Source organism: Tursiops truncatus, chromosome 6 (genome assembly GCF_011762595.2).
Source record: "Tursiops truncatus isolate mTurTru1 chromosome 6, mTurTru1.mat.Y, whole genome shotgun sequence".
NCBI lineage: Eukaryota > Metazoa > Chordata > Mammalia > Artiodactyla > Delphinidae > Tursiops > Tursiops truncatus.
In genome coordinates, this window is record NC_047039.1 from 111404612 (window position 1) to 111417719 (window position 13108).

General features: G+C 47.3%; 2 protein-coding genes across 9 annotated transcripts in view; one reads left to right on the forward strand and one right to left on the reverse strand.

The window, feature by feature from the left end:
• TTF1 (transcription termination factor 1) overlaps nt 1–5364 on the reverse strand; it is a 34228-nt gene extending 28864 nt beyond the window's left edge. For all 8 annotated transcript variants that reach the window (XR_002173250.3, XM_019920257.3, XM_019920252.3 and 5 more), the window contains exons 1-2: nt 5322–5364; nt 815–1828 (exon numbers count right to left, since the gene is read on the reverse strand). Coding sequence is in view for 7 of the 8 variants with exons in the window: in XM_019920257.3 (XP_019775816.1) it covers nt 815–1821 (1007 nt within the window). In the remaining variant the exon portion in view is untranslated. The remainder of the gene's footprint in view (nt 1–814; nt 1829–5321) is intronic.
• A 6-nt stretch (nt 5365–5370) lies between these two features.
• The window catches only part of CFAP77 (cilia and flagella associated protein 77), a 138200-nt gene continuing 130462 nt past the window's right edge, over nt 5371–13108 (forward strand). Inside the window, exons 1-2 of the mRNA XM_033858933.2 lie at nt 5371–5942; nt 7777–8215. Of these exons, the coding sequence (XP_033714824.2) occupies nt 8024–8215 (192 nt within the window). The 5' untranslated portion in view covers nt 5371–5942; nt 7777–8023. The remainder of the gene's footprint in view (nt 5943–7776; nt 8216–13108) is intronic.

Consider the following 13108-nt stretch of genomic DNA (forward strand, 5'->3'; position numbering starts at 1 on the left):
TCGGCCAGATGTCCAAAGCTGCTCTTAGCCAACTGCATCAGCTAACCACCCAGACAGGAAACTGAAACAAAACAGAAACAAAACGGTACGCATTTGTCTGAGCGGACGGTCAACAGCTTTCACAGGTCCACAGCCCCAAACAAGTTAAGAACCACAGGCCGAGAACATTCCTGCCTCGTTATCAGTGATCTAAAAATGTCCCCAATGAGAAGGCACAGAGGCTGATGTGAGTTGGGCCCTCTGCCATTTAACTTCTATGTGAAACTATTTTAAGCCAGGACAATCTAGCAAATGTAAGAAAGTCACAGAGTAGAAATGGGGAAAAACCTGTCCCGACTCCCAGGAACTGAAATAAAGTGCCTTAAAAAAAAAGTCCTGCATCTATTCATCGGCCAGTATACTTAAATGATAATTATATAAATAAGGATATCTAAATTTCTTTTATTAGGGAGAACCCTAATTCAAGTTTTTTTCCTGTTCTGTAACATTCTAAGTTCTCTGATCCTTTCTCCTATCTCTGTACATATAGACAAGGTAATTGTGGGGTCTTAAAATTCTTTTTAAACTTATACAAAGAGTTTCAGGGCTGGAGTAGTTCTTAGTGAAAACAGACTCTAACTGCCTTATTTTATACGTGAAGAACGGAAGGTACCTGCCAAGTTACTCAGTTAAATGTACACGACATCCTATACATTTGGTGGTCTATCTCTCTATGATTTCTGCCACTTACTATGGCCGTGCTGAACAAAGAGGCAACCGGCAGACTTCACACCCAAGACACACACCATCAGAAGGCTCAACACCCGCACATTACCTCTGCACCTCTTCTGAACAGGCCTGGGGTTTCTCCTCTTGTGGTCTGGGTTTCACACTTTCTTCAATCAAGGTACCATGACCTTCCACTGAATCAAAGAGCGTGTCCTCAGAGTTCGTCCTGAGGACTGAAAAATCACCACCAGGTGCCGCGGCAGTATCAACAGATCTTCTCTTCCTTTTCTTAGACTTCTTCTTGAGGCCACTGGATTCCTGATTGCCCCCTGCAGTCTCGACCTCACCAATCACTTGCGATCCCTCTGAGTATATGTTCTCAGCGCTCTCAGGCGCAGGCAAGGCCTCAAATTCCTGGTCATTTGCACGCTTCCTCTTTCTTTTCTTAGACTTGCTTTGATCTGCAGACACTGGTAGTTGCGCAATTTCACCTTCTTGGCCCATGGGAGGCTGGGGTTCCTGCTCTTGGGATTCTGATCCGGGCAGGGTAATGCTTGCACCCAGACTTTCCTGGACAGCATCACAGGATGCAACTTTTCTCCGATGTTTTTTCTGCTTTTTCTCCCGAACTTTATCATGCAGTTCTGACTCATGTTCATGTGACGTAGTAACTAAATGCGGTTCATCTGCTTCAGGCCCTTTTGTTGACTTTCGCTCCTTGCTTACATCAATGTAAACGACATCGACATTCTTTGTAAAATTCTTTGGTGTGTTCTCAATGTTTTCTTTATTCACCAGGACGTATGCAACACCTGCTTCCTTATCGACCCCCAAAGCACCTTTTCTTCTCTTTTTACTCTTTTTGGGTATAGAAGCGGCCTTTTCAGTCTCATCGCAAATTTCTGATTTTTTCAAAGGAGAAGAAACAAGACGCTGGGCATCCTTTCTCTTTTTTTTACCCTTAGTTATGTCAGCCTGTTCATTTGCCAGGGAGGAGTCTCTGAAACTTTCATGGGGATGCCTCCCATGTCTCTCCTTATGTACAGAACGCTTAGTCTTTTTCTTGACGAAACCTGGAGTGTGGGTTTCCAATCTGCTTGATTCTCCTTCCATTTTACTCCTATAGGGAAACGGAACCACATGGTTTATTTTTGCAGAGCATTTTAAACATTAGCCTCAGGAGAAAAAAAAAAAAATCACACAAAAACGAAATTGCAGAACAAATGACAAGGCTGGAGTCATGATTATAAATTTTCTATTATTCGAAATGCGCAGCAAGCTCACTGTAATTCACTTGTCTGGTTCCACTGCCTTTATGATATGAAAAAAAAATAGTTAATTGAGAACAGTGCTCTGCCGTGATCGGGCCCTTGTTCCCCCACGGCCTCATCTTCTACCTCTCCTCTCAAACTCTGTGCTACACATGCCTTTTTTTTTTTTTTTTTTTGGTTCCCCAAACATGCTCCAATCCTTTCCCTGGCTTGAGGTCTTATAAATCACGACTCCCTCTCTCTGGGCTGCTCTCCACTGTCTCCTACCCCTCCCTGCCGCCTTTCATCCTTCAGAGCTTGGCTTGAACATTGCTTCTTCTAGAAAGCTTTAAAAGAATATAAACATTATGATACCACGCATACTACGTTAAGAGAATATAAATGTTATGACGCCGTGTATATTACGTTAAGAGAATATATACGTTATGATGCCATGTATATTACATTTAAAACACAAAAAAAGTTTCATGTATCTTTCCTGAATGGATACATATGTAGTAAAACTATGAATACAGCATGGGGATTATAACTGGTAAATTCAGGGATTAGGGACAAGTAGAGAGCCAATTTCTCTTACATCTGTAATCTTTTATTTCTTAACTGGAGTAATGAGTACAGGGGTATTTGTTATATTTTTGTCTACTCTTTTAAAGTGAACTGAAATAGTTCACTTTTTAAAAAGCAAGGGGCAGAACAAGAATGCAGACTGCTTTCACTTAAAAACAAGCATTAAGGACTTCTCTGGTGGCGCAGTGGTTAAGAATCCACCTGCCAGTGCAGGGGACACGGGTTCGAGCCCTAGTCCAGGAAGATCCCACAAGCCACAGAGCAACTAAGCCCGTGCGCCACAACTACTGAGCCTGTGCTTTAGAGCCCGTGCTCTGCAACAAAGAGTAACCCCCGCTTGCTGCAACTAGAGAAAGCCTGCGTGCAGCAATGAAGACCCAACACAGCCATAAATAAATAAATTTATTTTAAAAAACCACAAGTGTTAAAACAAGCAACTGAAGGATGTAAACGTACTGTTTTAAGTATTTACCAAAAAAAAAGAGAGAGAGAGAGAAAAGAAAGAAACCTTTTCTGACCCCTTGAGCTTGGCCCATTCCCCAAATGATATACTTTCATAGCAAACTATTTCTCTTTTGTAGCATTTAGCCCAGCTGTGGTTCAGAGCGGGGACATCAAGTATCCACTGACCTCAAACTAGAAGATCGCCTCTTTGAGAAAGAGGCTGAATGGGCCTTGTTAGTGTCCAACAAAAAGTCCAAGTTCTGCAATAAGTAGGAATGAAGTTTAATAAGGCTCCAATGTCAATTCTTATACAGAGCATGTGCATTCTGGAGTTTAAGTACAGGAATGGAAATGTACTTCACAAAAGACATGGTTAAAAATATATACAAACACATCTTACAACTCTCCTTGCTCCGTATTGCTTCTGGGTTTCAATTTTTAAGATTTTATTTCTCTGCGACTAAAAGTAATACTAAAGGTAATACGTTTACATGGTTCAAACATCAAAATAATCCGTCCTTATTTCCCCTCCTTTCTCACAGAGAAGGTAGCATCTGTATATTCTGATCTGCATTTTGCTATTTCCACTTAACAACAGATCCTGGAGACCTCTCTGTGTCAGTGGTCTTTCAAGTCTGAATGCTTAAGCACATTTTCTACAGAAGGTACCTACTTTCTCCTAGGTAGTCAAGAAGCTATAAGAATTGTCTAGCTGGAAGGATGGGGAACAACAAACATGTGGACTGATACCTATAAACCAAATCTACCAGCCCCAGGATCTCACCTCCAACGGAGGCACCAAGAGCTTTGGTTAAGGCCTTCCTCCCTGGTGTCACCCAGAGATGCACAGAAACCCCTTCTTAACCCACTTCTTTGCAGCTTCCACCTCCATGACTCCCCCCGAGACTGCTCCAGTTAGAGCGCCTATGACCTTCGCGCCACTAAATTCAAGAGATACCTTCCTGGCCCATCTTTCACGATCTCTCTCTCTCTCTCCTTGGCTGCACCGCGTGGCGTGGTGGAAATCTTAGTTCCCCGACCAGGGATCGAACCCGTGCCCCCTGCAGTGTAAGCACTGAGTCCTAACCAATGGACCACCAGGGAATTCCCTCAGGATCTCTCAATAACAATGAACAGAGCAGATAATTCCTTTTAATATTTTTACCTTCCATTAGTTTCTTTCTTTCTTTTTGTAAATACCTGTATGCTTCTCCTTCTGGTCTCTTGAACTCAGCACCACGTTTTAAATATATAGTCACTTCCCACTAAAACCTTCTTATGCCTTCTCCATTATTCTTTATAAACTTGTTTATTTTATTTTATTTATTTTTGGCTGTGTTGGGTCTTCGTTGCTGCGCGTGGGCTTTCTCTAGTTGCCGCGAGCGGGGGCTACTCTTCGTTGCGGTGCGCGGGCTTCTCATTGCCGTGGCTTTTCTTGTTGCAGAGCACGGGCTCTAGGTGCGCGGGCTTCAGTAGTTGTGGCGCACAGCCTTAGCTGCTCTGAGTCATGTGGGATCTTCCCGGGCCAGGGCTCGAACCCGTGTCCCTACACCGGCAGGTAGATTCTTAACCACTGCGCCACCAGGGAAGTCCTTCCGTTATTCTTAAGATAAAGTCCCAAATCCTTACAGACCTACCATGCCCTTCATGATCTAGTCTAGTCCATGCCTACCCCTCCACCTCTCATTTCTCCCTGGGTTTCAGACATCCTGTCTTCTTTCCGTTCCCAGAATACACCATGATCCTTCTCGTTATCAGGGACCTTACAAAAGCATCTCATTTTCCCAGGAATGTCTTTCCTCCGTTACCTTTCTGCGCTATAACTGGTCTAAGTTTGAACCTCACTTTCTCTTCTGGGTCCCGCCTTCTCGTTACAATGTTTCTCAACAGTCCAGCTGCTTCCCTACAGCACTTCGCTCCGTTGGGACATAACCGGCCTCCTAACGGCTGGGATCTTCTCGTCCGTCGGGTTCCCAAATGGTTACCCGGCGTTCGATATATATGGATATACACTTATTCGGAACATACCACTTCCCGCCGTGCAGGGACTTGCCCAAGCCTGGTCCCGATCCCCTCCCCACTTTGGGGTGCCCTGGAGACCCTGCTCTGCCCCGGGGTGGGCGTTCCGGGGCTGAGAGGGAGGAACGAACGAGAGGTTCCCGAGTGGAGGGGCTTGGAGAGGCTGCGGAGAAAACAGGCGCCACCCTCAGCCCTGGGGACCTGGGCCAAAGGCGGGCCTCCGGGGAGGTGAAGACAGCAGCCACACACCGCTCGGTTCAGACACGCAAACTGGGAAAAAAGCCGGAGCAACTATAAGGCGCTTTCACCTACCTTCAGAACGCGTCGCCTCCTGCCTCCCAATCCGGAAGTGCTGGTGTCGTGAAAGCGGAAGTGGCTTGCGCCACTTCCGTCCCGCCTCCCTCCGGCATAGCGCTGCCGTAGCCGCTCGCTGGCTGTGGGGCTGTGACTCGCGTCGTTTTCTGCCCAGTTTGTTCCCGGGCTTGTTGCGAGTGGGGTGGGACAGGGTAGAGCGTGATCCTAAAACTAAGAAAGTGGGACAGAGCCCTTCCGCCGACTTGCTCATTCATGCCATTTATTCAACAGTTTTTTTTGCTGAGGTCCGTCTGCAGTCCAGGAGTGAACAAGATGCTGAGGGCTAACCTGAGGAAGACAGAAAACAAACTAATCAACCAAGATAATTTCAGATTATCCTTTAAGGAAAATAGATCAGGGTAATGTGATGGGGAGCGACTAGGGACAGTGAGAGCTAGGTTAGATAGTAAGGAAGGCTCTTTGACGAGTGACAGTTGAGTTCTAAATGAAAAGGGTGAACAAAAATCGATGGAAGAGTGTTCCAGGCTGGGAGCAAATCCAGAAGCCCTGAACTTGGTTGCTGGAGGAACTGAAACTCCCGCCAGGGTAGCGGGAGCACCGTGAGTGACGGGGACAGAGGTAAGGGGTGAAGGCAGGGGTTGGCAGGGGCTCAGTGGTGCGGAGTCTACTGCCCATTGAACTTAGGTGGAGGTTAGAGGTAGAAGAAGCCTTGAAGATCTATTCCGATTCTCCCATTTCCACTGAGTCCTGAAGAAACTTAGCTTATGATTAAAAGTAAAGCTTTAAGCAGGCCATCAAGTCGAGGCCAGTATACATGCCCCTCAAACTTTTAGTCTTACTGCATAGTGAACACAATCACACCAGCAAAGAGATTTCTCATGGAATCCTGTAATCACCCCCTGTTGTAGGAAATCTTTCTTAGGTAATATCAGCCTTACTTTGTGGATGAGAAAACTAGGGCCTCGTGTAATTTGTCACAGGGGAACTTATGCGGCCCCAGCTAGGATTCAACCCTGTGATCTTTCCACTACTCCAGTACCCTGCGCCCTGCTGCACCACCTCGCTTCCTCTGTGTGAGCTGCCAAGCAGCTTTGATTAAAAAGTGCACAGCGCTCATTTATGGGAAAGTCTGAAAGTGAAGCAGATGAGAGAAACCATAAAGCGTACATCATACACCTGTCACCACCCAAGGGCCGCTTCAGGCCTTGGATGGACAGTGGGGAGTCTGTCTGATTTGCTCTGGAAAGGTAATGCTGGTGTTGTCCACTGTGGCTGTGCAAGGCCTTGAAGTGCAGGTGTGTTGTCTGTGCACCTTCTCTGTGGTGAACCCCTTACCCAGAGCCTTGTGGATATTTGCACATTTAATGACGATGATAATGATGGGTGAATGACCGCACTGAAGGCTGGGACTAGAAGGCAGACTAGGGATCGTCCAGGCTAGTGGTTCCCAAAACACTGCACCAATCACTCGGGAAGCTCTTAAAACGTGCAGATTTCCAACTTTGCATACAGACTGCATATCAGGCACCATTATTGTATCCCGTTAAAATCCATAGACATAATAGCATTGTAGTTCTGTATGAGGATGTCCTTGTTCCTGGCAGATACATGTATTTAGGGTCAGATATGATACTGTCTGCAGATCTTTTCAAAATGGTTTAGCAATGTGTATGTGTGCATGGTCACACACACACACGCACAGAAAGTAAACGTGGCAAATACTAAGGACCAGTCAATCTAGGTGAAGTCTATATGGGTTTTCACTGTACTCTTCTTTCAAAGTTTCCATAGCTTTGAACTTAAAAAACAATCCAAAGGGGAAGAAGGATTAAAATACAGATTCTCAGATCCCATTTCCAGATATTCTGATTCAGTGAATCTGTATTTTGCAACTTCCCTTTATTCTGTTGCACAAAGTTGGGTACCATTGATTTCATTCAACTCTAGACTTTCCCCCCTACCCACTTCGCAGAAGAAAACACTGAAGACCCAAAAGGTGACTAATTTGAGATTACCCAGTGGATTAGCAGTAACATCAGGCTTGGAATGTGGATTTCTATTTCATTCTGAAACACGTAACGCTCTGCCCCGGGCTGTGTGTGTGTGTGTGTGTGTGTGTGTGTGTGTGTGTCGTTGGGAGAAGTGGGAAGGGGCGGCGACAGGGGTCGTGGTGAGTGGGGGGTGGGGTGGGTCTTTGACCTGGAAGTCAAGTGTAAATGGCCTTCTAGAACTCCGTCGCTTTTAACACAGCCCAGTGGTGATTCTTGGGTTTTTCTCAGGTCTACTTAAGAAAACTCGAAACACGTCCACTTAGGTGGCCGCCAAAAAGTTTCCTGAAAGTAAATCGACCAGCCCTGTTCCTGTGCCGTTGGCGTCCTGTCGCCATGGAAACGGACGGTTCCATTCTTCCTCAAGGGGTGGTCTTGATTTTCTCTCCTTTTCGAATCCGCAGCGCGGCGCCCAGAAGACGCTCTCAGGAACCAGAGGGGCTTATGTAGGTCTTACTGCTCCTTGCAACGAGGGGGCTGCGCGAGGTGGGGGCGCCTCGCTCCGGAGGGAGCCCGGCGTCCGGTGTCCACCCTGGCGTCCGGGTGGTGCGTCCCGGGACTGGCAGAGGGCCCCTCGGAGTTCCGCACCGGCCCCCCACCTGAGAAGCGCGCTGGATCCAGCCGGCTGGCCGACTCCCCGTGACCCCCAGGATGCCAGAAGCCAGGACCTCCCGCCACGACCCCACGCGATGGAAGAAGAAGCCGCCGGTGCGCCGCACGGTCAGCCAGATCTGCCCACCCCCGCGGCGGCCCCTGACCGTGGCCGACATCCAACCGGGCATGGAGAACGAGAGGCTGGGGGTCGTGCGAGATTCCATGTTTCAGAACCCGCTCATCGTCAAGGTGAGCCGTCCCCACGCCCATCACCCTCTTGCGCTCGTCCCCTCACTGGGCACGCACGCGGCCGGGGGTTTCCCCCCGTCCTGCCCCGGCCCCACCGCTCCGCTCCGAGCCTGGCACTGGGAGCTCCAGCTCTGGTCCAGACAGACCTGGACCCCCGGGCGGTCACGGGCAGGCCGCATCGCCTCGCTGACCCTCAGTTTCCTCATCCTCAAAGTGGGATGATAATGGCACTCATTAAAGGGAGTGATTGGGAAGATTGCATAAGGTAATCCCTGCGAGTTGGCGGCTCTTTGCTTATGTATTCACGCAGGGTGAACCCACAGGGTGACAGACAGGTAGCAGCACCCAGACTGCGTCCTTACCACCTGCCAGCCCTCGCAGGGTGCAGGCCGCCTCTCCCGATTCCCCTGCACGCCTGGGCTGCTGTTATGTAGCAAGTGTTCTGTACGTCTCTTGGAAGCATCACTTCACACGCTAATTTCCACCCAATCATACTCTTAACCAGAATTACGACCCTAAGAGGCAAAAAGCGCGAATCTCTGCCCCAGGGGTCCCACAGGCACAAACGAGCGAGGGAGCCGCGGTTTCCAACTAGGTCGCCTCCTCTTTGATCGCACGCTCCCTTACATTAGTTACGTTTCGGGACTGGTGTTCACCCAACGCTGGCGTGGCATCAACGCGCCTTTCCGGGGCCCCAGGATAGGTCAAGTTGAAGTTTGGCGCTTGGGAAGCTGGTCAGGAGCAATTTTACCTTGCGCCACTGGAGGGCAGTGTGCCTTTAAAAATGCGCGCAGTTCCCCAGATTCCGGGGGTGGAAGGCGCAGGTGATAACCGTGGATTCAGTAACAATTATTTATCTGAACGCCAGGAGCTGTTTAGAGCCCAGAGGTTTTGGTTGTTGTTAGTTTTTTGTTTGTTTGTTTCGTACAGGGAACCTGGGCTTTCTTAACATCGTGGTAGAATTAGCTGAGTTAACTGGCTCCTATGAAAACACGGATTCTCTCCTCTTGCCCTACCCAAACTCTTTCCTGGGCCAGCAGCTGGGAGAAGCTGGCTTATCACACTAGGCACCCTTCCATCTAACACCTCCCCTTCCTAGGCCTCCCAAAGTGGAGCAAAGTCCTTCACTTATTTCTAGGTGAGAAGAGCCACTCTCAGAGGACAGATGGCACAGGCAGATGGGGTTCACCACTCTGGGATCAAGGGGAGAATCAATTTCCTCACCTCTGATCATTGCCCTTACTCAAGCAGTTACTGGTGGACCAACTCCTTCCTACTTAAATACAAAATGGACAGCGTAATGGAGTTATTCTCCATGGTGAATTAAGTGTGATGCCCACCCCAAGCTATAATATATCCATAGAGACACATACGTACATATAGGTATATGCATAGATTGTATATACACATACACTTTACATATACATGTGCACACATACACACATGTGTGTGTACAATATACATGTGTTTAACATGTATAACATACATCTATAAGTAAAAATTCCCCCCCCCTTTTTTCCTTTTGCTCGTGCTGCATATCAAGAAGGACAGCATTTGGCCTCCGGATGGCACTAGCTGAACAGCTTCCAGATGAATTCAGTCCTGATTCCTGAACTTGAACTTTGGGTTGGAAAATGTGCAGGAGACACTGACCCACCACCGAGGGTTCTGTCTTCAGAGCATGAGACGCAGAGAAGGGCTGCCCCGTCAGCGGTGACTCGGCTCAAGCAGCAGGGGGCGCCCTGGTGATCGTGCCCAGCTTGTTTCCTGTCAGGAAAGCAGGTCTTTCCTTCTTACTTTCCTCCCTCCAGTTCTTGATGGGCCGTAAGGTAGTTTCAGTAGCAGTTAAGATTATGTCCACATTTCAATACTGACCACCGCTACCAGATTTTTCTACTAAAATCTGGCCTAAGTAAAAGCTGCAGAAACATTGAGAGCAAGGAGTAACCTTGATTGTTACCTTCTCCAGACCCCTCCTTACACTGGGGACGCTGAGGCTGTCTGTGGTGGGTTCTTTGTGCAAGGTTCTGGCAGAGCTGGGGGTAGAAGCTACGTTCCCTGGCTCCCCGCCCAGCTTTACTTTTACCACTCCAAAAAGCTTCCTCTATTTTAAAGGAAATTTAAATGATGAAAAAGACTTTGAGGTTTTCAGCTCCCAAGAAAAGAAGATTGAAAGTATCCAAGATGGTGGAGCCTTTAAAAAAATCTTTTTAAAAATAATATGTCGCTGAAATTTCTGTTGAGGCGTGGCTTGTGGATTTCTTGACTGTGGCATGTCAGTTTCACAATCCCAGATTTTCAAACCCTTGTTTCTGTGCGAGTTCTCATTGTGTGCAGCAGAGGTGGGAGTGCCCTCTGCCTGGGGTGTCTGCAGGAGAATGATTGGGACTGAAGTCTATTTTGGTTTTGTCTCAGTCTGAATCTGAAGGTTGCATCTATATTGGGGGAACTTAGCACCTTAGAAAGAGTCATTTACTCCCCCATGTTGGGGGGCTGTTGCTCAGATTTGCTTTCTCCAGTGAATAGGATCTGGATTGTTTTTTTTTTTTTTCATTTAAAATGCAGACACACTGCCTGAACAAACACAACACTGCTGTTTCACACCCATGGAATTTACCGGGACGTACACGCATCAGTTATTCAAGAACATGTCTGCAAGATGCCACCGTAACCAAGTGAAAAGTGAAAACCTCAGACATCCAAGCAGATATTGTATCAGCAAGAGCTCAACAACTCTTTGCCTCATTTAAAACCAAGCCAACTGGCTATTGAGTGGGGCTGATTGAATCAGCTCCATGTTTTAATGTGGTCACAAGAAGATGTAAATGTTTTCCATTAGAAAGGGCATCTATTCTATTGTATAAAGTGACGTGTGGTTAGCCAGTTTTCCTTCAAATGTGACTCTCTGGGAAGAATAAAATTAAATAGAGAAAGAGCCAAGCTTCTCCCTGCTTGATTCTCATTTCCCCAGAACTCTGTGACTCAACAGAGGCTCCTGCTACAATAGCCTTCAAGGCTCCTTTACAGAACCTGTCAGGGTGCACCCTTACTGCCATCGGAACTCGGCTGATATCCTGTCAATACAATTATGGGGAGAGACTGTTTGGTTTGCTCCACTGACAGCCTTGAATCTTCTGTCGCCCTGGAGAGGCAGGCTGGGTACAGGGGTGGAATTTATTGAATTGAGCATCCTTAGAGGGTGCAAATGATCACGGCACCCGATGTTTTTCATAATTTCTCGCCGACTTTGTTTTTCTGTGGGGCTTTATGTCACAAACAGGAAGCGTGTGCATTTGTAGGTAGAGCTGTAGAATCACATCCTTCTGGGGCTGGAAGGAGGTTTACAGCCATCTAGTCCAATTCCTTTTTTGAGGCTATTAAGACCCAGAGAGGGGAAGAGGCTCGCCCAAGGCACTACCCTGACCCGGTCACAGAAGTGGGATGAGATTTATGTCACCTGACTTCCAGACCCATGCTCTTTGGCCGCGATACACAATTAGTTAATGAATGACAACCCAGATTGGTTATACCTGTACATCAGGCAGTCAAAAAAATGTTCATCGATGAATCCGATTCCATTATTGTTTCACTCAACATTCCTTCCAGAGTGAACTCTACTAATTTCTTGGGATTTGTTGACAGCCAAGAAATATTTATTGAATGTTTACTGAGTACTCTGCACCATCCTAAGCTCTCTTGGGGGCATAGAAACAAGTTCAGAACTTAGCTCTTGCCCATAAGGAGTTAATTATTTAGCTGGAGAGACAGAATATCTATATATATCATTATATATATGTATTTCATATGTATGACATATATATTGCTTAGCATAGCCCCTGCATCCAAGAAAGCTCTCAGGAAACATTAGCTCTTACTATTGTGCACACACACACACACACACACACACACACACACATACACACACACACACACACAGATAATAAGACAAGCAATGTCATGGGTCACCCCCCTGTAAGTTTCAAGTTTCTGCACTACCCGGAAAGGTTCAGATTTGGGGGGAGGAAGCCCTGAGCACGACTCAGAAGGCTTTATAAAGGAACAGTCCTGAAACTGGACCTTGAAGGGTGAAAAGGTAGATTCTGATCAGGGGTGGAGATTAGGAGAAACTCAGCCCTCCGGGACCAGATGACTCGACCCTCCTTAGATCCTAAGGGTTCCTAGATTTTCACCCCAACCCGAGTTCTATTTCCTAAGACTCAGCGCCGCTGCTGGGATCCTTATCATCGTCATCACGGGGAAGCATTTATTGAGAGCCAGTGTGTCCAAATTGGATGCTCTACAAAATTAGGCAACCACACTCAGCCACACTAAGAGCCTAACATCTCTAATAAACATTGATGCTGGTGAACATCGGCACACAGGTAGACACAATGCAAAGAAGGCGGGCAGACAAACACACCGTCGGGCACACAGCCCAGCGTAGGTCAGTATTTTTATCATGTTTGAGTGAAATGGGAAAATGTTATATTCCGCTATGTATTGCAGAGAATATGCCTTTGATTGCTCAGATCCTTTTTCGTTCAATTTACAATGTAACTGGAGAAAGTAAAACACAAGGAAGGGGGGCTGAAACTGAGCTGCCCATCTTAAGGACCCAGTCTCGGCAGGCTGGTGGGCAGCTTTCATTTTTCTAGGGAAAGCTACGGGGTTGTCGATCCCTGCAACTCTTTCTCTCTCTGTCCTTTTTTTGTTTTTTCTTCTTTTTAAATCAAAGCTTCCAGCTTCCTGGCACCCAGGCACATCCTCCGGTGAGCAAGGGCGAGCAAGCAGGGGCTGCAGCAGTGCCCAGCCCTGTGGTCGGTTCAGAAAGGAGACCTGCTCCCGCCCAGGCTTTTTACCGCTACCTGGAGTGGATGGGTGGGACAGATCTGC